Source organism: Coenobita brevimanus, chromosome 60 (assembly GCF_032717465.1).
Source record: "Coenobita brevimanus isolate Jiangsu-jjx chromosome 60, ASM3271746v2, whole genome shotgun sequence".
Classification (NCBI taxonomy): Eukaryota; Metazoa; Arthropoda; class Malacostraca; order Decapoda; family Coenobitidae; genus Coenobita; species Coenobita brevimanus.
In genome coordinates, this window is record NC_137013.1 from 31,370,280 (window position 1) to 31,398,008 (window position 27,729).

The window sequence follows — 27,729 nt, forward strand, 5'->3', positions numbered from 1 at the left end:
TGTACTTCGTGGTGGCCAGAATCAAGACCCAAGTAAGATGGAGAAATAGAAGAAGGGAAGGATGGGAGGAAGGAGTAGTTGCAAGGAGAGTGGAAAGGTTACAAGAGGATGAGAAAATGGCAGAATATAAGAGAGAAGTGGAGGAACGATTGGGTAAATATGAATTGGAGCAGATGGGGGATGTGGAAGGTGTGTGCAAGATATTCACAGAAGAAATATGTAAAGCATGTGTTGTGGTGTTTGGGGTGAAGAGTAGATGGAAGGGGGTGCAAGGAACAGCATGGTGGACTAAAGAGGTGAGAGAGGCTGTGGAACAAAAGAAATAAGCATACAATGAATGGATGAGAAATAGAGGCGTGGAAGAAGTTGAGAGGTGGAAGAGAGAGTTATATGTAGAATGGAAGAGAGAGGTGAAAAGATTAGTGAGAGAGAGTAAGAAGAAAGTGGATGAGAAATTTGGAAGGAATTTGAGTGTAAAGTGCAGGGACTGTAAGAAAATGTTCTGGAAAGAGGTGAAGAGAGTAAGATAGGGTGGCAGTGAAGTTAGTAGGGGAGTGAAAGATAAAAATGGTAGATTACTAGTGGAGAAGGGAGAAAAAGTGAGTAGATGGAGAGAACACTTTAAGGAATTATTGAACATAGAGAATGGAAGCAATGCGAGTATAAGTGGCTGGGGAATGGCTGGGAGAAGGAGGGAGGTGAGAAGACAGGAAGGAATAAGTAGGATAGAAGTTGTGGAAGCAATGAAGAAAGTCAGATCGAGGAAAGCCCCAGGAATTGATGAGTGTGTGGTGAAATGCTGAAGCATGGGGGAGAGATAGTAGTAGAATGGATGTGGAAGATGTGCAGATTGGCCTGGGAGGAAGGTAGAGTCCCGGAGGATTGGAAGTCAGATATAATTATTCCCTTGTATAAAGGAAAAGGGGAAACTGAAGTGTGTGGTAATCATAGGGGCATTTGTCTTCTTAGTGTAATAGGAAAAGTGTATCGTAAGATACTTACTGACAGAGTTAGGGAAATAACAGAGGAATTTGTTGGAGAAGAACAGGGAGGCTTTAGGAAGGGAAGACATTGTGTAGATCACATATTCATTTTTAGATCTTCAGTGGAAAAGTTTCTACAGAAGGGAAAGAAGTTGTATGCGGCCTTCATGGATCTGGAGAAAGCATATGACAGGGTGGATAGACCAGGATTGTGGATAGTATTAAGAATATATGGAGTAGATGGGAAGTTGTTGAATGCTGTGAAGAGTATGTGTGATGGTGCGAAGGCTGCTGTGCATGTGGATGGTGAACTGAGTGAATTTTTCTCTTTGAAAGTTGGGTTGAAACAGGGATATGTCATGTCTCCGTGGCTGTTCAATCTGTACATGGATGGGGTAATAAAAGAGATACAAGGTAGGGCAGTGGATGTTGGAGTGGCCCTAGTGGGAGAGGGTAGCGTTTGGAAACTCTCTGTACTGTTGTTTGCAAATGAAACTGTGTTGTCAAGTGGAGACAAAGGGGAGCTTCAAGGCTTGGTGGATGAGTTTGGGAGAGTGCGTAAGAAGTGGAATCTAAAGGTGAATGTAGGGAAGAGTAAAGTGATGGACTTTGAGAGAGGTGAAGTCAGTGAATGTACAGTGAGGTTGGATGGTGAGGAAATGTAAAGTTTGGGTACTTGGGGAGTGTGATGATTAAGGATGGAAGTTTGGAGGGTGAAGTGCTTGAAAGGGTGCAACAAGGAAGAAAGGTTGCTGGTTCCTTGAAAGCAGTGATAAGGAAGAGGGAAGTGAGCATGGAAGTGAAAAAGTTACTACATGATAGTATTGTGATACCAACTCGAACTTATGGAAGTGAAGCTTGGACGTTGTTGGAAGGACAGAAGTCAAGAGTGAGAGCAGTGGAAATGAGTTATTCAAAAAAGAGCCTGTGTAGTCAAATTGAGAGACAGGCTGACAAATGAGGATATAAAGGAGCGTTGTGGTGTGGATGTGGATGTGATAGGAAGTGTTAGGAGGAACACACTGAGGTGGTTTGGCCATGTGGAGAGGATGAAGGGTGAGAGACTGACAAGGAGAATGTATGTAAGTGAGGTGGATGGGGGGAGAGGGAGGGGGAGGCCGAGGATGAGTTGGGAGCAGGGCAGTGAAATGGCGGGGGACAGGGCGAGGTGGAGGCGATTTGTTTGTGGCCATCCTGTGTAAGGGATTAAGGCATCTGGCAATAGATATATATAGATATATATATATATATATATATATATATATATATGCTGAACTTAACCCTCTCAGAAACCGTAAGTTTTCGATAATTTTCTGGGATATGAACAGAGCAGAGAACCCAGCTATGGCTTTGCAGCGTGTGGGGGGGGGGGGAATCCATTTCATCCACCCATCATCCAATCGTATGTTGCCCCATGAGGAGCATAGAAGCCCAGGGCTAGGCAAGTTGGTCCTGACATTTAAGATGAGAGTGACCGGCCTCACCCATCACTGAGTGGCATTACATGAGCGATAACCTCCAACCATCCCTTGGATATAAACCTTCACCAGTTCAATCCAATTGGAGTGCTGTAATTATCCATTAAAACACCAGGTGCCATAATTTGGTTATATGGTTACCACCCAGCATAGTAAATGGTTTCTTGGTGTACAGGAAACCATTCGGCTTATCACTCAGTGCTGAGTCACCCACAGGCAGAAGGAAGAAGAAAGAATGAAGGACAGAAAGACAAAATAGGGAGTGTAAAGTCATCCACAGGCAGGATGTGGAAAGAATGAAGTAAAGAAAGACAAGAGGAAGGAAGGAATGGAGGAGGTAAGAGGAAAGGGCAGACACCCGAGATCAGCACTACATTGGGTGAGTGGATGTTGAGCGCCCCCCCCATCTACCACAAAACATTATAAAACATTGGGTCTGATTAGTACTTGGATGGGTGACTGCCTGGGAACACCAGATGCTGTTGGAATAATGTTTTGTAGTAGGTGGGGGCAGTCACCATCCACTCACTCAATGTAGTGCTGCTCTCGGGTGTTTGCCCTTTCCTCTTCCCCTCTCCATTCCTTCCTTCCTCTTCTGTGACCACCTAACCAGACCCAACGTCAAGCAACGTTGGGTCTGATTAGTACTTGGGTGACCGCCTGGGAACACCAGATGCTGTTGGTATAATGTTTTGTGGTAGGTGGGGGCACTCACCATCCACTCACTCAATGTAGTGCTGCTCTCGGGTGTCTGCCCTTTCCTCTTCTCCCTCCATTCCTTCCTTCCTCTTCTGTCTTTCTTTACATCATTCTTTCCACGTCCTTCTGCCTACGGGTGACTTTACACTCCCTCTTTTGTCTTTCTGGCCTTCATTCTTTCCTCTTCCTTCTGCCTGTGGGTGACTCAACATTGAGAGACAAGCCGAATGGTTTCCTGTACACCAGGAAACCATTTATTACACTGGGTGGTAACCGTATAACCAAATTATGGCCACAGCCAAATTTGCCACCGGGAATTTGTTACATTGGTATAATTTGTATACCATCATCTTTGCTGGTGTTTTATACTATAAACTAATGAAATCACACAAAACTGATGAGTGAAAGAACAGAAATGCAGTGACAATCAACTTGTTCAAGAGTAAAAATAGCTTCAAATAACTTCCCATCCTAGTGCAAAATTTTGCCCACACCATTAAAAAAAACAAAGCATATGGCCAGATGCAGAATTTCATGAGCTTTCTCACGGTATTTTTGGAATTTGTATATGACCAACAGTTATCGAGTAAATTGACAAAAACTAAAAACAAAATCACCAAATATGTATGACCTGTTTATCTTTCCTTATACAGTACAAGTATACCCCAGTTTAACAATGTAATTGGTTAGGTAAAACCCCATTGTTCTACATTGGTTAGGTAAATCCCCATTGTTCGGTGGGGTATATATCGGGGTACTGTTAACATGTAAAGTAATAGGAAGTGCTTATTAGCCTTGGATTTCCCCAAAAACCAAGTCCAAAACCCACCCAAATGAGCCCCAAAACAAGTTTAAGGCCAATGTAAATGGCTTAACAGCTGTAAAGGAAGCTAACCTAGTCTAGCACCTGTAAATAACTCACTGAAACCAACAAATAAAATCTGAAAATGGTCACATATGTCTGGAAAAAATTAGGCTTAGTAAACTGTACCTCAAAATGACATGTTCACCCCACCTATGGCTAAAACACATTAATCCAAGTCTAAAAACAGTTTATAAATCAACTTAAACACAAATTTTAGGCTAAAATATCATCAAAATCAGTATTAAAAAAAAAAAAAAAAAAATCAAAACCCATCGTTAAACTACAGCTTGGCCATCGTTAGGTGGGGTATGGTGGTATTTCTACCCCCACTGCTAAGCCAGGATATCGCATCTAGGGGTATCGTATATCAGGGTATTATTGTATTATTGTTGAACCTGTTACTAACATATATGTAAATTATGGTGGTAGGTGGGGATGCTCACCATCCTCTCACTTGTAGTGCTGCTCTCGGGTGCCTGCCCTTTCCTCTCTTCCTTCCTTCCTCTTATGTCATTCTTCCTTTTATTGTTTCCTCTTCTTTCTGTCTACGGATGACTCTATTGGGTGCCTGCCCTTTCCTCTCTTCCTTCCTTCCTCTTATGTCGTTCTTTCTTTCATTGTTTCCTCTTCTTTCTGTCTACGGATGACTCTACACTGAGTGACAAGCCAAATGGTTTCCGGTATGCCAGGAAACCATTTACCATGATGGGTGGTAACCTTATAACCAAATTATAGTGCCAGTTGGTTTAGTGGGTAATTAGGGCACTCCAACCAGAGTGAGCCTGTGTCGGTTCATATCCAAGGGATGGTTGGGGTTTACTGCTCACATAATGCCACTCAGGGATGAGTGAGGCTGATCACTCTCGTCTTAAATGTCAAGATCAACTTGCCTAGCCCTGGGCTACTACGCTCCTCATGGGGCAACACAGGTTTAGATGATGGATGGATGGATGTACAGGCTATAAAAATATTTTTGGCACCCTTACGACACGATACATTATGCCACACCACACGAGGCATTCTGAATCAACCCCTGAATTACGGTGCGTGGTTGGCATCTTTGGCCCTGTGTTGCTGGTGTGTGTCTGCTAATGATGAAATCCAGTGGGAGGGGGAGAGAGGTATAGGGGTACCAACCACACCACGTATTCACACCATCTGTAACAGTCATTGTCATGAAGGGTATCGCAGCAAGGGGTGCCAAAAATTTTTTGAGAGGGTGTACATGTACTGTATGTAAATTATGTACATCCTCCCCTGTAACCCACCCATGTTTAATGCACTTACTGCTAAAACTTAATTTTTGGTAAACACTTTGGTCCAAAGCTTGCTGGTGAGTCTGTTGAGTGTGTAGAAGAGTTTTCTTACTTGGGAGACATGTTATGTGCTGGAGCTGGGGCAGGAGCTAGCTCTGTGGCTAGAATGAAGAGTGGCTGGAAGAAGTTCAGGGAGCTGTTGCCTCTTCCTGACATTGAGAGAGCTTTCCCTTTGTGCTAAGGGATCTTTGTAGGCTATGCGGCATGTGTTAGGAGTGTAATGCTGTATGGTAGCGAGACCTTGGCAGTAAAGGAAGAGGATATTCGCAGGCTCAAACGTACAGAATTGGCAATGATTAGGTGGATGTGCAGTGTGTCCTTGAGTGCAAGGCCTGGGGGAGCTAGGTTTATAATGGAAAAGTTAAGAGGTACAGTAGGATGGGACTGGAGTGTATTGGTGTTGTGATGAGGAGAGGTAGATTGAGATGGTTTGGGCACGTGGAGAGGATGGGGGATGATAATTGAGTGCAGAGAGTGGGAAGTGTTAATGTTGGGGGTAGGGTAGCGAGAGGCAGACAGAAACAGACCTGGGACAAGGTCACTGAATGTGACCTCAGGGCTAAGGGACTAAATTGGGAAGCTGCCAGAGAGCGAGTAGCATGGATAGCCGCCATTAGGTGACCAAGGCCAATGCATATAAGCATGCTGGATCCTTCAAAAACAAAAATAAAAATGACATAAATTGCATCAACAGCTACTCTTCAGCCCAACAATGACATGACACAATTTGCGTCACTGTTCACAAGAGAGTTAATTTACACTTTACATGAGTAAAAAACACATGAAAATGCTCATTAAAAATGGCAATATAAAAAACTCATCCCACACTTACACATATCTGATACATAAGGATTGAACTGGACAATAAATGTCTATGTATCCAACATGTTTGAGATTTGGACTTGGCTGCAAAACATTTCCTCAACAGTGCAGTGGAGTGTAACAGATTTACAGTGAATCATAGATATTTTTGGTACAGCACATTTTTATTATTATTTTCTTCTTCATAAGTATGAATGAACTGCTAGTGTGTCATGCAGCTAATTAATTTCACTGGTATTGTTCTTTGGAAAAACTGCACTAACCCCGGATTAAACTAATGTAATAAAATGCAGTGTGGAAATTTCAATTGACAGTCTCGGAACAGGGTGCGTGACATACTTTGCAGTGGAATAAATTAGTCATCAACAGTTCTTTGGGGGGGGGGGAGGGGGGCACTGCACAGTTTCTTTCTAGCAGCTGATCAAGACTATAACTACCATTTACAAGTACTTGATTTACAATATATTTATCATGGTCATGAAATTCATTTTCAACACATGTCTAAATCTCCCTTTTACATTTAGGGCCCTTGGAAGATCAACTGTAAAAAAGAATATACTGTACTACACAACAATGGAAGTGATGGAAATAGTTCTACTATATATTATCTGAATAAAGGCAGAACTAAATTTTATAAACAAACAAATTTAACATAACCCCTACTTCTGTACCAATGATTTGCATGGTTCAACATTACTGAAACTAGGTACACTGTACGAGGTCTGTTCAGAAAGCATCCAACCTTAAGCCCTAAACAAATAAACAGCTAACCTGTTGAGCTAGGACACTGATCCTCCTCAAAGTTGGTCCCTTCTGACTTGATATATGTAGCACAGCATTCTTTTCACTGCCTGAAACATTTTTCAAAGTCAGTTTTCGGTATCTCCTGCGGGTGCTTCATCGCATTCGTCATGATCTCTTCTCTCATCTCAAATTGTTTACCCTTCAGGTGAGTTTTGAGCTTGGGGAATAACCAAAAGTTGCACGGAGCCATGTCTGGTGTGTAGAGAGCCTGCCAGACCTGCAGGATGTTGTGCTTGACCAAAAATTTCTGAATCAGTTGGGAAGAATGGGCAGCAGTCTTGTCATGGTGCAGCTTCCAATTTGCTGCTTTGCAAAGGTCTGCTCTCTTCCTCTCAACTGAGTCACGAAGACAACAGATAAAGTTGTCAGCATGCGAGTTCATTTCATCTTGCTGCTGACCTGTCGTGCTTTTTTTTGTCCAAGGCGGCCCTGCATGCTTCCACTGGGACGACTGCGCTTTGGTTTCTAGATTGTACCCGTACATCCAAGTCTCACCTCCAGTGATAACAGTCTACAGGAAGTCTGGATCGCAATTTCCACACTCCAACATGTCTTGAGCAATATCCGAGAGAAGAGATCATGACGAATGCGATGAAGCACCTGCAGGAGATACTGAAAACCGACTCTGAGAACTGTTTCAGGTAGTTGAAAGAATGCTGGGTTGTGTGTGCCAAGTCAGAAGGGGCCTACTTTGGAGAAGATTAGTGTCCTTGCTCAACAGGTTAGCTGTTTATTTTTATAGAGCCTAAGGTCGGATACTTTCTGAACAGACATTGTATTTACATTCTGTATAAACTTGCAAGCAACTATTCCTTCAAATGTTTCCAGCTGTAATACCTTGTAAAGCAAGAATTATAATAATTCTTTTATCTCAAAATAATACATGACCTTTGAGAAAACACACATACAGCATATAATATATAAATACAATATATATATATATTGTATATACAGTATATGTATGTATATATATGTATACTGTGTATACAGTATATATATGTATACTGTACTGTGTACAGTAGAGAGAGAGAGAGGTCCCAGCAATACCTGTGTACCTAAACTGATCTAGAGCTAGACAGACCAAAGTAAAAGTAAACATAAAACTAGGCAGGAGAACAAAGGATGAGTTTACGGGTCATGGGAAAAAAAAAAAAAAAAAAAGGGAAAGGTGATAACAAAGTGATGATATACACTGTAATAAACAGGAAAAGAGATGAAGTATCAGTAAACAACAAATGAAATTAAGCATACAAAAGTAAGACAATTATCATGGTAATGGAGAAAATTAACAAGGGAAAGGAGAGAAAACTTTCGAGGATACAGTATGAAACACAGGCAAGATACGATAGGACAAAAAAAAAGCATTCCTTAACAAACTAGAGTGGATCAACAACAGAAGATAACTCATGATCTGAAAGGATACAAAAGGACAGAGTAAGGTAGGTGCAGCTACTCATGGGTAGCTGCAGCAGTAAGCGTGGTAAGGAGCTTGTTGATCTGCGGGTTGGACCAATCACAACTTAGGTCATCTAGATGGTTGTCAAAATCACTGACATCATGTTGGACACGGCGCTGTAGAAGTGTTGACACCACCTCAAGTGACCCTTCCTCGACATGCACACTGCAGAGAAAAGATATGGTAAGTTGTGATGATACAAGATGACATACAATGATGAAGAGAGAAACTGTTAGTGCCATACTGTATGGCACAAAACTATTTCACTATTCTGAACAAATGCTGACTTTTTCACTATGTTCTCTCCTATTTGTAACAACTTAGGAAGAGGCTTCCAGCCAATCTCAGCATTATTCTGGCATTAAAAATGGTGACAGAAGGACTCATTCCTGACACAAGAGGGCTAATAAAATGGGTGCTTTGCTTCTTATCTCCAGTTATAATGCTTTAAGAGGCACGATGACCTTTCTCTGGGGTTGTTTGTGTCTTGAATGTTCTCTGAAAAGGACGTCTGTCTACAGGGCAGGCAGGACCCATGACACATCTATTCTCTTCTTTCATGGCTGCATCCTGCACACCTTCCCAGCTGGCTTCTTGTCACCTATTTTTTGCTTTATGCCTGTTCCTATGTCTGAAATGATGGACTGTCCAATCTTTTTTTGCATAAGTGTGCGCTGAAAACGATGGTGATGTCGGAAAGAAAATGTGTTATTGGTGGATGTGAAGAAAGCTGTGTTGATGAAGTGTATGCAGAGCTGATTAACTGAAACGATGAGAGTAGCATAATTTTTTTTTTTTTTTTTTTTTTTTTTTTTTTGAAACAGGCATAAAAACTTGGACAAGTTGATACCAGTAAAGTGGAAGGCTGTTATTGTGCCTTTGTATGAAAGTAAAGGTAACCAAGGTAAGTATAAAAATTACTGTGGCAAAATTGTGCAGATTTCTTAGAAAGGTGCTGTACAGAAAATAATTACACAGAAGTTAGGAGGGAATACAGTACAGTGCAGCCTCATTATACGACACCTCATTATATGATGCTGTAAATCGCTACAACAATAATTAACCCTATCAGTTTCGGCCCCAGTCAGATTGCGTCTGTTCTAGAGTCAGCTGACCCTCATCTTCGTGCTGTGATATTTTTCTTTGATCAGTCTAAATACACTTTTCATGATAGAATGCTGGTTTGGTGTCACTTTAAAGCTAAATAGTTGTACTTTATCATAGTATGTTAAAAAAAAAAAATAAAAAAAAAGTCAGAATGACCAGTTGAAGTTAGGCAAAAACCAAAAACTTTATACCTTCCTGTAGAAAAATATTCACCATGAATAAAGTAATGAAGATATAAATATCTGCTTTGAACCATGTAATACTACAATAAATTACCTTTACAATGATATAAAGTTTATGGCTATTTATGGATGTCTATCACTTGGCGCATTCTGTGAAGTTTCCAACCTAAGTTTTATGCCTCGTGCCATGTTCTATCACTGGCCACGTAGTATGACTTTGAAACATAAACTGGGGCCTCCCACCGTGTTGTGACCATCGTCACCACGTAGTTTGGTCGTGAAAAAAATTATCAGCCCTTCCACCGTCCTATATTAATTTTTCCCACGTTATATAATTTTTTGGACACAAAATGGCACCTACTGCTTTATAAGCATTTTGCCCTTTCTGATCGCACGTTATACGAGCGCTGACTCTAATAGTATTTATCAAATCAGTGACTAACCCCACTCCTGTATCTCCTGAGGCTTTCAACATTTCAGCAGTCAACCCAGACACACCTGTTTCCTTCCCCACCTGCATCCTGCCTACTGTCCTGCTCACAGTAGCAGCATCAATCAAAGGCCAAGGGCCAAACACTGGATATGCTGGCTCCAAACCTTCCCTGTCCCAATCAAACTCCTCATTCAACAACTGGCTATAATGCTGTCTCCATGCATCTTTAATATCCTCACTGTTCACCATTACCCTTCCTTCATCATTCTTCACACACTGCTCACCTATAATATCCCGATTATCCCTCTTCATCTGATTTGCCACCTTAAATATCATATATTTTCCTTACCCCATGATTTAGGTTATCCAGTAAAAGTCTGTGTGACTCAGACTTCACCCTGTATACGTCTCTTCTAGCCCTACGCTTGGCAGCCAAGTAGTGCTCTCTCCAAGCATCTTTGATATCCCCAGTGTTTACAAGTGCGAGTATAAGTGGTTGGGGAATGGCTGGGAGAAGAAGAGATGAGAAGAGGGAGGAAGAGATCAGTAGGGCAGAAGTAGTGGAAGCAATGAAGATCAAGATGGAAAAGGTCCCAGGAATTGATGGAGTGTGTGGTGAAATGCTGAAGTATGGGGGTGAGATTGTTGTGAAGTGGATATGGAAGCTGTGTAGATTGGATTGGGAAGAGGGAAGTGTTCCAGACGACTGGAAATCAGGTATAATTTGTTCCTTTATACAATGGAAAAGGGGAGAGAGAAGTATGTGGTTACCACAGGGGTGTTTGCCTTCTTAGTGTGACTGGAAAAATATATGGCAGAATACTCATTGATAGGGTTAGGCATATAACAGAGAAGCTAGTTGGAGAAGAACAAGGGGGATTTAGGAAGGAAAAAGCTTATGTAGATCAGATATTTGTTCTAAGATGTTTAGTGGAGAAGTATCTAAAGAAGGGAAAGAAAGTTTTATTCTGCCTTCATGGACTTGGAGAAAGCTTATGGCAGAATAGATAAGCAAGGAATGTGGAAGGTATTTAGAATATATGGAGAGGAAATTGTCGAGTGCTGTGAAGAGTATGTACGAAGGAGCTAGGGCTACGGTGCAAGTGGATGGTGAGCTGAGTTCTTTTATCTAAATGTGGGACTAAAACAGGGATGTGTGATGTCTCCATGGCTGTTTAATATATACTGTACATGGATGGGGTTGTAGAGGAGGCGCAAGGTAGGGCAGTGGATATGGAGGTGGCTCTAATGAATGAGGGTGAGTTGTGGAAGATTCCGGTGTTGCTGTTTGCTGATGATACAATATTGTTGAGTGAAGATGAATGGGAGTTGCAAGGTTTGGTGAATGAATCTGGGACAGTGAGTAGGAAGGGGAATCTGAAAATGAATGTAAACAAGAGTAAAGTTATGGTGTTTGAGGAATGAAGTCACAGAATGCACAGTGAGTTTGGATGGTGAGGATATGGAGAATGTGAGTGCATTCAAGTACTTGGGTAGTGTGATGAGTAAGGATGGAACTTTTGGAGATGAAGTGCTTGAAAGGGTACAGCAGGGAAGGAAAGTTGTCGGTTCACTGAAAGCAGTGATGAGAAATAGGGAGGTGAGTATGGAAGAAGGCGCTGCATGATAGTATTGTGATCTCTACCCTGACGTATGGAAACAAGGCATGGACCTTGCTAGAGGGGAACAAGTCAAGACTGAGAAGTGGAAATGAGTTACTTGAGAGGAGCATGTGGCATGACTTGGAGGGAGAGGTTGACACATGAAGAAGTGAAGGAACATTGTGGGGTGGATGTGGATATGGTTGAGAAAATTAGGAGAAATACACTGAGGTGGTTTGGACATGTGGAGAGAATGGAGAATGAAAGACTGACTAAGAGGGTGTATGTGGGTGAAGTGGAAGGAGGGAGAGGGAGGGGAAGACCGAGGATGAGGTGGAGGGATGGAGTTGAGAGGTATATGAGGGAGGAGGGAGTAAGTTGACAGGAGGGCAGTCAAATGGTGGGTGACAGAGTGACTTGGAGGCGTTTTGTCTGCGGCCACCCTTTGTGGGATTAGGGTGTTGGGTTATAGATAGATAGGTATATAGTTTACCACTACCTTTCCTTCATCATTCTTCAAACACTGCTCATCTATGATATCCTTACTCTCCCTCTTCATCTGATTTGCCACCTTCAATATCACATTCTTCCTTTCCCCACTACAGGTATACCCTGGTTTAATCCCTAATACGCGGCCATCGACAGCCGACCCCCCCCCGGGGTGGCAGCGTTCGATCGCGGTTTGAGTACCTGTAGGAAAATATTAGCCAAAAATCAGAGATTAACCCTAGAACATTATACTTGGTATGGCAGATAGTACATCTACTTACATTCAGCTTTCTCCAGAGACAGGTGTTGAGCCTTCGTGGACTACCCAAGGACTTGTGGAGACTTGCAAAGTTGGGTAACAAAATCTTCACTTTCACACCTCCAGCAACCTGGTTTCCCCTCTACCACAGCCTCATTCTGTCACAGTAAACTTTATACTACAACGTACAGGTAGTTTGGAATCCGTGTTTGTACAATAAGCACTGAAAATAAGGCTAAAATCAACGAAGCGTACGGCCGACATGCAGTGCGGCGGCGGGGTTCCCGTCACTCAACAAACATTTCCATTTTCACAGCTAAAAACACGTATACTACATTATTTTCAATCATATTACTTCCCAAAAGATCACCGCAGCGCGCTTTTTATTCTGCCTTACGCCTGTCACTTTATTCTCGTTCCTGTCGGCCGCTCGCACTGACTCGGAAGAGCTAGAACTCGCCATAATGTCACTTTGAAAGCCTGTGGTAAACTGACGCTAAACAGGGGCAAACCGTGCGAAAAAAAGCTAGTGTTACAACTGGGGAAACAAGCGTTTCCTATTAGCATAAACTGCTTGTGAGAGGAGAGTGCAGATTTACAGTTCTGAGCAGTCAGAGCGCTGCCATGTATCACAGCCAGGCTGGCCGGGCCGTGGGGGGGGGGGGAACGCGATACTTGGCAACAACGGAGATCAGTAGTACAAAGGTAAAGTATGCTAATTGTAGCTAAAGGGTGGTGGTACTGATAGACAATACCAGCTGGAACATCCTTGCCCGCGTTTATTCAAAATTAACTCGAATTGCAAACGCGACGCTCCGCCGTTATGTCCTTTTCGGCGAGCGTCGCAAATGCGACGCCCTGCGTTTTAGGGGTTAACGATGCAATTGGTTGGGTAAAACCCATCGCTATGTGGGGTGTCGTATACCGGGGTAGATTGAACTTGTAAAGTATAGGGATGCGTTTTTGAGCCTTGGGTTTCCCCCCAAACAAGTCCTAAACCCACCCAAATTAGTCCAAAAACAAATTTCTAGCTCATCTAAACCTCCAAATAGCTTTAAAACAAGCTAAACTAAGTCTCAAAGCAGTTTATAACTCACCTAAACACAAAATTATAATCTGAAAATCATCAAATATGTCTGGAAATATCAAACTTAGTACACTGTACCCTAAAATGACAATGTTCACCCCACCTGTGACTAAAACACATTAATAAAAGTTTAAAAACAGTTTGTAAATCAACCTAAACACAAAATTTAATTCTAAAATATCATCAAAATCAGTAAAAAAAAAATCTTAACCCATCATTAAACTTGGGTTTGGCCATCATTTGATGGGGTATGGTGGTATTTCTACCCTCATCACTAAGCCGGGGTATCACACCTAAGGGTATCATATATCGGGGTATACCTGTATTTAGATTATCAAGTAAAAGTCTCTGAGATTCAGACTCCGCCCTGTAAACCTCTCTTTAGCCCTTTGCTTGGCAGCCAAGTAATCCTCTCAACTACAACCCTTTCTCCACTCCTGGAAGAGACTTCTTTTCTCTTTAACTGCTACTTCTACATTCTCATCCCACCACCAAGTTACTTTATGTCTTGGGGGTCCCCTAGTCCACCCACACACTGAATCACCAACTCTCAATAGGTTCTTCTTGAGGGCTCTACAGTTCATTAACGCTTTTATCAACTTTTCCCTGTTCAGCCACGATTCTATTCATCTCACTATAGAAGGCATCCCTTACTGCTTAGTTTTTATATTTCCATGTTTTCCTCCTAAGTGCATAGGTCCTCTTTTTCATCACTCACTCCTTTTATCAGTCTTGTAATAGATTATGTAGTTGTCATAGATTTGATGGTTTGTTGACTTGCTGAGTTGTAGGCTTGTTGGGTTGTATGATCGTAGGCACTGGTTCGTATGTTCGCGACACCAAATAACATACCAGTCTTGTAATAGATTATGTAGTAGTTGTAGCCGAGTAAATATGTGAGGAAGTAACTTCAGTTCACTTTGTAGTCGGTGACAGGAGAAGTTAAAGATGGACACTGGGGTTTGATTGTAGTTTTACTGTCTTCAAGTGAAAGCTCAAGATGAACACTGCGTGTATTACACAAAAGCGTTTATATACTGGTTAACTTCATGCAGCCTCACTCGCTAGACCCCTCTTCTCGCTCTCTCTTCTCCAACCTCCTAATTCCTTCTGACTCTCCTCCTCTTTTTTTGCGCATATAAAAAATTTAATCTCGTGGGTAACACTGTCGTTGAAATGTTCTAGAAGCCTCTGTGTGTGTGTGTGTGTGTGTGTGTGTGTGTGTGTGTGTGTGTGTGTGTGTGTGTGTGTGTGTGTGTGTAATTCACCGGGTCGGTCAGGTTCACTTGATGGTCGTGATCGTCAGCTTTTACCCTCCCGGAAGGGAGCTGAGAGCTCATATAGTCCGATCTAAGGGCAAGGCTGTGACCTTCACACATGCACACACCCGTCCTCTTGCTCGAGGGGGACAGTAACCACCCACTTCGTCAGTGAAACTTTTCACAACCTGAGCGAGGTGTGAACTACCGTCTACCAGATGGCAAACGAGAACGCTACCACTGCGCCAGCGAGCGGTGTGTGTGTGTGTGTGTGTGTGTGTGTGTGTGTGTGTGTGTGTGTGTGTGTGTGTGTGTGTGTGTGTGTGAAGACGAGGCACTGCTTGTGGGCTGTTGTGCTATGTAAAACATTCCGAAGAGATGCTAACATCATTTCCTTTGGACCTTAGATTTGACATACCTAACCTCTAGATTTGACATACCTATTATGCAGTATGTATGTTGCTAGCTATTATGCATTAAAATATTTTAGAGTCCTGGCACTTAAGCACCATGTCACATATCAATAACTAGTGTTGCAGCACACACTCCCTAATCCCTGTAACTTTAACATCTCTCACTGACCTCCTATCAGCCCTCCTACCTGGCTGCTATTTCCCCCAGACTCATATGTAATCAACCTACTCTTCCTAAAATGTGTGTTGTACACAATCATGTTCATTGCCTCCCCAAACTCGAGTACTCTCTCCCCTTCTTCATTTCTTATACCATATGCACATCCCCTATATACTCCTTCACATCCCTGTGCTGCTTCACTTACATGAAAATTTCAGTCCCCTCCCAAAACTACAATCTCATCCTCCTCCATACCACTTACTACACATATTAGGTCATCCCAGAATCTATCCTCTATCTCATCCAAGCCTGCCAGTGGTGCATATGCTGATATAAATGCAAACATATTATTCTTTCACTGACTCTCATTACATTCATGACATATTTCACCCAATTCTCCCCGACCAACACACCCACACCACCATATCCAACCACCCTACCCTGCCAAAACAACTTGTAATGTGCCTCCCTCCCGACAATCATTCTGGCTGATCCTGACTTCCTGCACACAACCCACATCCACCCACCTTCTACTAAATGCCTCAACTACTTCCCCCGCTCTACCCCTCAAACTTCCCACATTCGACGATGCTACTGTGATCCCTTCAAGTGATTTAGTTTCCTCAGGCTTGGTTAGATTTTTCTTTCTAGTCATACTTGCTAAGAAACATGCCACAGGCCCCACCCACCTGCACAATCCCAGGCCTAGGTATGAGGTCTGGGACCCATAGCCCACCAGTCGTGACCAGTGGCCGTGGTAGTGGCCTCATGGCACCCTGTCAGGACAGCTACAGGGACACCCTTCAAGCATGCCTCGGCACTGTTAACTGCCCCACCATTATACACTCATTGATAAGGCAGCCTCCTAGGGTGCTACTCCCAGGTTCAGGTCACTCTATTGGGAGGAAGTGGCAGCCTGGGAACCGTAATACCCTGTACCCTCTAGTACAGTTGAACGCCATCCCATCCCAGCACCAAAATCTATGCTGATGGAGCCCCTGGCATGTCTCCACACAATAGGTCTGCCACTAGGTAGTGGGGTCAAGGTTTTCTGGCTGCATGTCCTTGCTGGCGTCAACCCCTGTACATAATGGGATACGTTATGTAGTATGTAAAGTGCATGTACAGTAGTGCATGAGATAGCTAGAGGAAAGTGTTTGGGAGAGTATGCTGGTCTACTTTCCATGTTATTGTCACACTGAAAAGGTCAGCAAAAGGGGATGGTCCAGTAGCTAGTGAAAGGGGAGCACCAGCTCTCCCTATCACCAGCATTACCATTCCCCTTGGGAGTACCACCATGATCAGCTGATGCTGCAGCCTACTCCCTCAGTACAACATTTAAAAATTAACTGTGATTTCATTTCAACAATATTTTCGATGGCCGGCTCCGAGGATCCTGTGCGGATGCAGTGATGCACAAATATCAAAATGGCCGCCCAGTATTAACACTGGATGTTATCGTTGCCTTCCTTTCTACTGTATTTTGCGCATGAAAAGGACACCAAAAAACCACTGTTATTTCCAAATAACAGTGCAGTGCAGGTGCTTAACAAACAATGCAGTGTGCAATATTAAGTGAAGTGATACTTTTTTGCGTGTGAAATACTGAAATATGACTTGGAAAATGTGTCAACATTACGTAACTATCATCCCTTTTATAGGCCTCTACTCAGCTGACTGAGCCAAGATGCCTCCCCAGTGTTTACACTGGCAGTGATCACTGCCCTCCGTTCCATTTTGTGAATGAAAGACCACTGAAACATCACTGTTATCACCAAATAACAGTGCAAGCGCTTAACAAATAGTGCAGTGTGCAATGTTATGTGAAGTACTTTTCTGAGTGAAAAACTCAAACTTGTGACTTGGAGATCATGTCAACCTTAACATCATTCCCTTTTTGGGTCTCTATTCAGCTGACTGAGCCTAGATGCCCGCCCAGTGTTTACATTGGCTGTGATCATTGCCTTTCATTTTATTTTGTGCATGAAAGGACACTAAAACACCATTGGTACTGCCAAATAACAGAGCAGGTGTATAACAAATAGTGCAGCATTTGATATTAAGTGAAGTGATACTGTAGCTTTTGTGTGGAGTGGTGATCCAGGCCCTACAACTGTTCCCCATCTTGGGGGAGTGGACCCTTGGTGACAACAACTCTTACTGGCATAGGACAAACTTCAGGTGGGTGGCATAGTTTTTTTTTGGTCATTTTAGGTTTCACTGTCGAGGTCATCCTCCCTAACCCCACTGAACCCATGTTATATCGATCTCATTATGTAACAGGTCTTAACCTGACGCCACCCTGTCACATAATGAGGCAGCACTGTATGTCAGATAGCCTACTGAATGATGAACTGCATGGTTTTAGGAATGGCAAGGGATTAGAAGATCAAATATCTGCAGGAAGAGATAAAGTGAAGAAAGCATGTGACAAGGAGTGTTTATGGCATTACAGAATCTGGCAAAAGTATATGACAAGATGAGGAGAGAAGGATTATGAAAAGTTTTACTTTTTTATGTATGATGTGGATAGAAACCTGCTGAATACTGTAGTTTTATTTTGATAGTGCAAGTGTATGTCTATAGTTGGTTTGTTTTCATCTGGAAATAATCCCTAATTCCTTTCAGTTCAGCTGATGGTCAAGTGTAGTCACTTTGGAGGATAAATTTGACTAGCAACCACAGAGACTCCTTCCTACCACATAAATATGGCTCATCAAATGTCATGCTTGTATTAGGTTGGGTCACTCACCAACCACTCACTCAATGTAGTGTTGCTCTCGGGTGTCTGCCCTTTCCTCTCCTCCATCCTTCTTTCCTTTCATCCTCTTCTGTCTTCCTTTCCTTCATTTTTTCCTCTTCCTTCTGCCTGTAGGTGATGCTACACTGAGTGACATGCCAAATGGTTTCCTGTACACCAGGAAGCCATTTACTATGCTGGGTGATAACCATATAACCAAATTTTGGCACCTGGTGGTTTAGTGGGTAATTACAGAGCTCCAATTGGACTGAGCCAGTGAAGGTTTATATCCAAGGAGTGGATGGGGTTTATTGCTCATATAATGCCACTCAGGGATGAGTGAGGCTGGTCACTCTCATCTTAAATGTCAGGACCAACTTGCCTAGCCCCGGGCTCCTACACTCCTCATGGAGCAACATAGGATTGGATGATGGAGAGATAGCAAATATTATGCTACAACTTGGTATTCATGTTGCAGGAGTGGCCTAGGTCCATCAACTCGCTTGCACCACAGCTGTTAACAGAGGGTATAAATCTCTCAAGCTGCTGCGAGAAGGGAGGGAATGGTAATGAATGATGTGGGGTAGAGTATATCAAAGCCAATGTATGCAGGATTAAGGCTGTATATGGGTGGCTACCATCGACCCTCCCTGGGAGGCACTACCATGTGAGTGAAATATATATACTGAACATGCTTGATATCTAGCCACAGAATCATCACACTTTTTTGAAGAAACATTCAGCCACAAGTACAGTCACCTGGTGATCTTTTCTCTGAGTCAGAAGCCAGACTGCGATGCTCACATTGTTACAAATCTTATTACATACCTCAAATCTCTTTTTTCCAACAGTTTCCAGCAACTATTAAGAAGAAATTATCAGTGGCTGGTTTTGGGACCTGGTTTAGCTTGCAGTCCAGAGAACACATCAGCTGAACTATGGCCAACCTAAATATGGGGATTTCTTACAGGAAACACTGGCATAATTTTTACATTAGACAATACAGTAAAACTTCGATATAACGGACTTCAATATACTGGAATTCACTTTTCTCGGACTCAGGGAGCCTACAGGACTAAATTCTTATGTATCAGGAAAAGTCTGATAAAGCCAGAAACAGTCTGGACTGCCTGACCTCAATCCAGCTTGGGCAGGGGGATGGTGGAGGACGAGGATGTTTGGGTAGGTTGTCGTGACCTTGATGATGGGCACTGGGTGGCTGTCGTGACCTTGATGATTGGCATTAGATGGCTGTCGTGACCTTGATGATGGGCACTGGGTGGCTGTCGTGACCTTGATGATTGGCATTAGATGGTTGTCGTGACCTAGATGATGGGCACTGGGTGGTTGTCGTGACCTTGATGATTGGCATTGAGTGGTTGTCGTGACCTTGATGATGAGCACTGGGTGGTTGTTGTGACCTTGATGATGGGCACTAGGTGGTTATTGTGACCTTGATAATGGGTGTTGGATGGGCACTGGGTGGTTATTGTGACCTTGATAATGAATGTTGGATGGGCATTAGGTGGTTGTCGAGACCTTGATGATGGGCACTGGAGTGGGTCAGGATCTTGAGGATGTAAATTTCTGAATATGAGTTGGATAACAAGTAATGAAGCAACAATGCTAATGAATAAAAGAAGTTGGTGTGATCCGGACTAATGTCTGATATATCAGAAAGAGTTCGGGTTAGCAGGGGGAAGTTTGGATGTCGCTTTTATCGGAAATTTGCATGTTTCAGAATGGCATGGGCCCCAATTAATCCGTTACAGTGAAGTTTACTGTACTGTACTGTACTCTGTTGCTTCCTAATTGTGAACAGGAGCTTTGCAGACTGGTGTAGAGTTCTTTTAGCCATCTGCAGGTATCTTATTTAGAATGCAAATTTACATACAGGTAAAAAATATGGCTGTGATTCTCACTATGATGTGCTGGTAAATGGAAAGAGACAATCTGGTAAGGTGGTATAAATACTCTAACTAGATAAAGTTATAACAGAAGAGAGGAAAATGAGCACTGAAAATGGAAAGATCGAGTGAGAAAAGAAAGGAGGGTGGCTGCTACTATGACGGCCTTGAAACTAAACAGAGGTCTGTATGTGGAGACTACATAATTGTCCATATTAATAGATATGAAGCAGTGAAGTATGCGGCTTTCATGGATTTGGAGAAAGCATATGACAGGGTGGATAGACAAGGATTGTGGAAAGTATTAAGAATATATGGAGTAGATGGGAAGTTGTTGAATGCTGTGAGGAGTATGTATGATGGTGCTAAGGCTGCAGTGCGTGTGGATGGTGAACTAAGTGAATTTTTCTCTCTGAAGGTTGGGTTGAAACAGGGATGTGTCATGTCTCCATGGTTGTTCAATCTGTACATGGATGGGGTAATAAAAGAGGTACAAGGTAGAGTAGTGGATGTTGGAGTGGCCCTGGTGAGAGAGGATAGTGTTTGGAAACTCCCTGTACTGTTGTTTGCAGATGATACTGTATTGTTGAGTGAAGACGAAGGGGAGCTGCAAGGCTTGGTGGATGAGTCAGGGAGTGTGTGTAAGAAACATAATCTAAAGGAGAATGTAGGGAAGAGTAAAGTGATGGACTTTGAGAAAGGTGAAGTCAGTGAATGTACAGCAAGGTTGGATGGTGAGGAATTGGAAAATGTGAGTACGTTTAAGTACTTGGGGAATGTGATGAGTAAAGATGGAGGTTTGGAGGGAGAAGTGCTTGAGAGGGTACAGCAGGGAAGAAAGGTTGCTGGTTCCTTGAAAGCAGTGATAAGAAACAGGGAAGTGAGCATGGAAGTGAAAAAGTTACTACACGACAGTATTGTGATACCAACTCTAACGTATGGAAGTGAAGCTTGGACGTTGCTGGAAGGACACAAGTCAAGAGTGAGAGCAGTGGAAATGAGTTATTTAAGAGGAGCCTGTGGAGTCACATAGAGAGACAGGCTGACGAATGAGGATATAAAGGAGCGTTGTGGTATTGATGTGGATGTGATAGGAAGTGTTATGAGGAACACACTGAGGTGGTTTGGCCATATGGAGAGGATGGAGGGTGAAAGACTGATGAAGAGAGTGTATGTGAGTGAGGTGGAGGGGAGAAGAGGGAGGGGGAGGCCGAGGATGAGATGGAGGGATGGGGTGGAGAGGTATATGAGAGAGGGGGGGGGGGTGAGTTGAGAGCAGGGCAGTGAAATGGCAGGGGACAGGATGACGTGGAGGCAATTTGTTTGTGGCCACCGCAAACGGGATTGAGGCGTCTGGCAATAGATAGATAGATAGAAGTAGTGATGTGGGAAATGAGAAAGTTTGGAATTGAGAAGTGGCTGGTTTGAGTGGTTAGGGCTATGTTTGTGGGTGCACACACGCATTTGAGAGTGAATGTTGATTAGAGTGACAAGTATTCTGTAAATGTTGATGTGCATCAAGGAGTCAGTTTTGAGCCCCTTACTGTTTGTCATGGTGCTTGAAGCTATGTCACATGACTTAGGAAGCAGACTCTCATGGAAGATGTTGTATGCCGATGACTTGGTGTTAGCTGCAAAGAATGAAAGGAAGGCGGAGGAAAGATTTCGGACTGAAGAGATGGAAGGAGGCACATGGGTTTGAGAGTACATGCAGATAAAACAAAAGTGATGACCATTTAACAAGAAAATTTAGTTGAATGAAGGAAAAATACATGGTGAGTGGTGGTGATGAGATGAGATGAGAGGCAGGCAGTGAGCAATGTGTGTGTGTGTGTGTGTGTGTGTGTGTGTGTGTGTGTGTGTGTGTGTGTGTGTGTGTGTGTAATTCACCAGGTCGGTCAGGATCACTTGATGGTCATGATCGTCAGCTTTTACCCTCCCGGAAGGGAGCTGAGAGCTCATATAGTCCGATCTAAGGGCAAGGCTGTGACCTTCACACACGCACACACCCGTCCCCTTGCTCAAGGGGGACAGTAACCACCCACTTCGTCAGTGAAACTTTTCGTAACCTGAGCGAGGCGCGAACTCCCGTCCACCAGTTGGCAAGCGAGAGCGTTACCACTGCACCAGCGAGCGGTGTGTGTGTGTGTGTGTGTGTGTGTGTGTGTGTGTGTGTGTGTGTGTGTGTGTGTGTGTGTGTGAGTGCATTGCCATTTGATCAAGTGTAAACAGACCATTTCATTTCCCATAATTTTAGACATGTTGAGTAATGACTATCAGTTTCAGCACAATCCTACAAAAAGACAGTGGTTTGTTTATTCTGGGTGGGGTGAGCATGCATCTACATGGTCTGACAGTGGAACTTTGGGGGGGGGGAGGGGGATCGCCAGGGATGCTTGGTAACCCTAAACTATGGTGTTGAACCACTGTAGGCCAACCACACAATACACAGCAGCAGCAACGTGTCTTGTGGGGGTGCTTTGTCAATCACACTCATGTTTTTATATGCTAAGGATGCTAGGCAACTCTCTGTTATGCTGTAGGATCAGTGCAGACCAACCACACAGTACACAGCAGCAGCAACTCATCTTCAGGAGGTGCTTAATCAATCACCCCCATGTCAATAAATGTACCTTTAGTATTCTGTCTCTCATGTACCAAACTAGTTTACTGCACTGAAAAAATACTTCATTTTAGTGTGAGACTGATTTAAAGTGAGTTCCTTTAGAACCTATCTTTCGTTAAACTGACATCCTACGAAATTAAACATCTTCCAAAATTATTTATTGTCACTGCTTGAGGATTTGCTTTCAAAGGCATTGATCAGTTAATCTCCAGGTCGCAGACAGGAGGCAACTTCTGGGATTTTCCCATGTTCCCATGTGAACTTCCCCCCCCAACACACACACACACACACACACACACACACACACACACACACACACACACACACAAAGGAAGGAATCACCAAACTGAAAGTAAAAGGAGAGGTCTAGAAAGATGCAGCAATGCAAGCTGAAATAATGAACAAATGTTTCCAATCGGTTTTCACTAATGAAAAAGAGTTTGTGGAAGGGGAGGAAGTGATTAGAAATGTACCGGTGCTAAAAGATATAAAAGTGGAGGTACAGGAAGTGTATAAATTACTGGAAACCCAAGATGTAAGGAAAGCCCCAGGACCTGATGGAATTTCTAACTGGGTACTGAAGGAATGCAGAGAACAACTGGCGGATAAAATTCACAGTTTAATCGTGTGCTCTCTGGAAGAGAGGAAAGTGCCACAAGAATGGAAGAGGGCAAATGTGGTACCAATTTATAAGGGAGGATACAGGGAAGAACCCCTGAATTATAGACCAGTGTCTCTAACCAGCATGATCGCAAAATTGTGCGAGAGAATCCTGAAAGACAGATGGATAAAATATCTAGAAAAGATGAATATTTTGGCTGAATGTCAGTTTGGATTCAGAAGTGGAAGGTCATGTGTTTCTAACTTGTTGAGCTTTTACTCAAGAGCGATTGACGAGGTACAGGAGAGAGATGGTTGGGTGGATTGTGTGTACTTAGACTTAGAGAAGGCCTTTGACAAGGTACCTCATAAGAGACTAATGTGGAAACTAGAATATATAGGAGGACTGAAGGGGAAACGCCTGGAATGGATGAGAGACTTTTTGAGAGACAGACAAATGAGGACAGTAATAAAGGATAGGATGTCTGGATGGAGGGAAGTAACAAGTGGAGTCCCTCAAGGCTCGGTGTTGGCGCCAGTAATGTTCCTGATTTACATAAATGATATGGTAGATGGAGTGAACAGTTATGCAAGTCTGTTTGCTGATGATGTAAAGATCTTGAGGAAGGTAGAGGTTGAGGAGGATTGTAAAATGCTGCAGGAGGATCTGGATAGGATACATGATTGGAGCCGGATGTGGGAAATGAAATTTAACATAAAGAAATTTAAAATGTTGGATATGGGTAAAAGTACCAGAAGGCCATCACTGAACTATTTGTTGGGTAATGAATTAATCACAAAAATGAGAGAAGAGAAAGATTTGGGAGTGCTGGTCCAAGATAGTTTGTCATCTGAAAAGCACATTAACAAGATAGTTAGAGAGACTTATAAACTCTTGATTAACATAAGAGTAGCATTTCATTATGTGGATGAGGAGATAATGAAAAAATTGATAGTGGCCATGATCCGCCCCAGGTTAGAATATGCAGCAGTAGTGTGGTCCCCACACAAAAAGAAAGATATAAACAAGATTGAGAGAATACAAAGAACAGCAACCAAGATGGTCCCCAATCTGGCAGATCTGTCATAGAGAGAGATGCTGGAAAAGCTGGAGTTGCCTTCCTTAGAGGAAAGGAGAAAGAGGGGAGACATGATTGCAGTGTTCAGGACCATGGTGGGAGTAGATAAAATTGACCGAGAAGATCTGTTTTTATGGGATAAGAGAGCAACAAGAGGACATGGAATGAAATTGAAAAAGTCAAGTTGCTTGAAGGACATCAAGAAATATAGCTTTCCTTACAGAAGTATAGACTTATGGAATAGCCTGGACAGAGATCGTCCAGTCTAAAAACTTAAACGAGTTTAAAGCTAAATTTGACTTACTGAGATACGGCGATGGGAACCCACGAGCATAGCATATTTTGTGTGTTTCACAATTATGTATATTGGATAAATACATAAGTATTTGGAACAACTTAGACGAAAAGGTGGTGCAGGAGAAAAACATTCATGTGTGTAAAGGTAGACTAGATAAACGTGGATATGGAAACAGGACAACACGAGCATCGCTCAATTCCTGTATTCTACAAATAGGTAAATACAAATAGGTAAATACACACACACACACACACACACACACACACACACACACACACACACACACACACACACACACACACACATTTACTGCACTGGTACAGAGTTTACCTTTCCATGCAAAAAGTGTTTAATGTAAATCAATCTCAAACACAGTCAGACCTCTACTTACGAAGTATTGACTTAAGAAAAATCAACAGATATGAAAGAAATAATTTTCAGGGGTAAAAAAGTATATATATATATATATATATATATATATATATATATATATATATAATTTACCAATTCAAACCGCACGCCAAGTACAAGTCCGCGGTCCCCAACAGATGCTGACTGTGCACTCCCGCCTTCCTCCTGCTTCGATGCCCAGAGCATTGTTGTTATCAACACAAGTAACATCAGCTGCAATTTTTGTTATTTAGACTCAATTATTTCCCCCCAAATGTCACAGAAACGGAAAAGTAGTGAAAGTGGTCATGGTAGCAGGAGAAAACGGCATGCAATTACAATGGAAATCAAAGTGGACATAATTAAGAGAGTGGAGACAGGCGAGAGGCTTAGTGATGTGGCACATGTGTTGAAACTGAATTCCTCAACTGTAGGAACAATTTTAAAGGACAAGGAATATATTCTTAAACATGTAAAGCAAGCTGTACCAAGGCATTCAACTATTATCAGTAAGAGAAGAGGTGCAGTCATGGAAGAGATGGAGAGACTTTTAAGTGTGTGCATAGAGGATCAGATTGAAGAATGTATGCATCTTAGTCTGATGTTGATACAAGAAAAAGCAAAATTCCTTTTTGATGACGTTAAGGCTAAATATGGCGAGAGTGCAAAGGAAGAAACATTTACTGCAAGTCGTGGAGGGTTTGCTTGGTATAGGGACCATGCTAATCTAAAAAATGTTACAGTGAGTGGTGAGGCAGCCAGTGCACATGAGAAGGCTGCCAAAGAGTTTCCAAATTTCTGTGGGACCTAATTGAGAAGGAAGGGTACAAGCCAGGACAAATATTTAACATGGATGAGACTGGTTTGTTCTGGAAAAAATGCCTAGCCAAACACATACTGCACAGGAAGAAAAGATGATGTCGGGATACAAGGCATCGAAGGATAGGTTGACTCTTTTGCTTGGAGGAAATGCTGTTGGTGACTGTAAACTGAAACCACTGTTGGTTTACCATGCAGAAAACTCGACAGCTCTCAAAGGCATAGTCAAGGCTTCACTTCCCCTCATCTGGGTGGCTAATGAGAAGGCCTGGGTTACACAGGAACTTTTTAAGGAATGGTTCTACCACCATTTCATCCCCCAGGTTGAAAAATACTGTGCTGAAAACAACCTGCCCTTCAAAATCCTGCTGGTGCTGGATCATGCCCCTGGTCATCCACCCAACATGGATTATTTTCATCCGAATGTCAAGGTGGTGTACTTGCGCCCAAATACCACCTCAATCCTGCAAAGCTATGGATCAGAGGGTAATTGCAAGTTGCAAGGCCTATTACCTGCACATGACTTTCATTGGTCTTTGTATGCAGCATGTGTTAGGAGTGTAATGCTGTATGGCAGTGAGACCTGGGCAGTGAAGGAGGAAGACATTCGCCGGCTCAGACGTACAGAAACGACAATGATTAGGTGGATGTGCAGTGCGTCCCTGCGTCCAAGGCCTGGAGGGGCTGGGTTTACAATGGAAGAGTTGAGAGGTAGGATGGGACTGGAGTGTATTGGTGTTGTGATGAGGAGAGGTAGATTGAGGTGGTTTGGACATGTGGAGAGGATGGGGGATGATAATTGGGTGAGGAAGGTGAGAAGTGTTAATATTGGGGGTGGGGCTATGAGGGGTAGACCGAGAAAGACATGGGACGAGGTCATTAAATGTGACCTTAGGGTTAAGGGACTGAACAGGGAGGCTGCAATGGATCGTGCAGCGTGGAGAGCCGCCATTAGGTGACCAAGGCCGACACATGCAAGCATGTTGGAGCCTTTAAAAACGAAACGAAAACGAAACGAAACGGTGAGGGCAACAGAAGGGGAGAATGGAATAACTCTTAAGCAGTTTTGAAAGGAGCACTACATCTGTAATTATAGCCATTAAAAACACTGATGCTGCCTGGCGTGAAGTTAATTCATCCAACATGAATGGAGTTGGGAAAAAACTCATCCCACAGTTTGCCCATGACTTCCGTGGATTTGAAGAGGTGGATGTAGTGGCCCAAAGCATGGTGAATCTTAGTGCAGAGTTACAGGTGGAACTTGAAGTGGAAGATATTCATCAGTTGCTAGAAAGCCACACTGAGGAGCTGACTAATGAAGATCTTTTAAACAGTGACAGACAAAGGAAAGAGGATGAGGCTGCGAGTGAGGAAGAAGTTGTGCCAGAAAAAAAATTCACGTGCAAGTGACTGGCTGAAGACTTTTCCTTGTTTGATAAAGTGCTGGCATCTTCTGAGACTCAAGACCCAAACACAGAGAGATTCACTAAAGTGTATGGAGCTGTTCATGATACCACTGCCTGCTACAAATTAATCTATGAAGAAAGGAAGAAGGCACTCAACCAGGGATTGATTGCTTCCTCAAAAAAGTGGAAAGAGGTCAAGGAACACAGTCATCTACCTCCTCTACAGCACCAATGCCACTAGACTGAGATCTTTTATCTCCAGAAGAGCAACATGAATAAAGTGAATACAGCAACCTTTTGTTAATTTTTGGATGACTTAATTGTGAAATTTATGCTTGTAAATTTTAAACTAACCCCCCAAATTATAAAAAAATATATATATATTAGACTCGTGAATTAATGGCATTACAGTACTGTAAATTGTTATGGCATGTCGGAGAATGTGGTGGTG

General features: G+C 42.8%; 1 protein-coding gene across 1 annotated transcript in view; it reads right to left on the reverse strand.

The window, feature by feature from the left end:
- Window positions 1–6,542: 6,542 nt before the first annotated feature.
- EMC8-9 (ER membrane protein complex subunit 8/9) overlaps window positions 6,543–27,729 on the reverse strand; it is a 67,020-nt gene continuing 45,833 nt past the window's right edge. Inside the window, exon 6 of the mRNA XM_080274857.1 lies at window positions 6,543–8,588. Within this exon, the coding sequence (XP_080130983.1) occupies window positions 8,417–8,588 (172 nt within the window). The 3' untranslated portion in view covers window positions 6,543–8,416. The remainder of the gene's footprint in view (window positions 8,589–27,729) is intronic.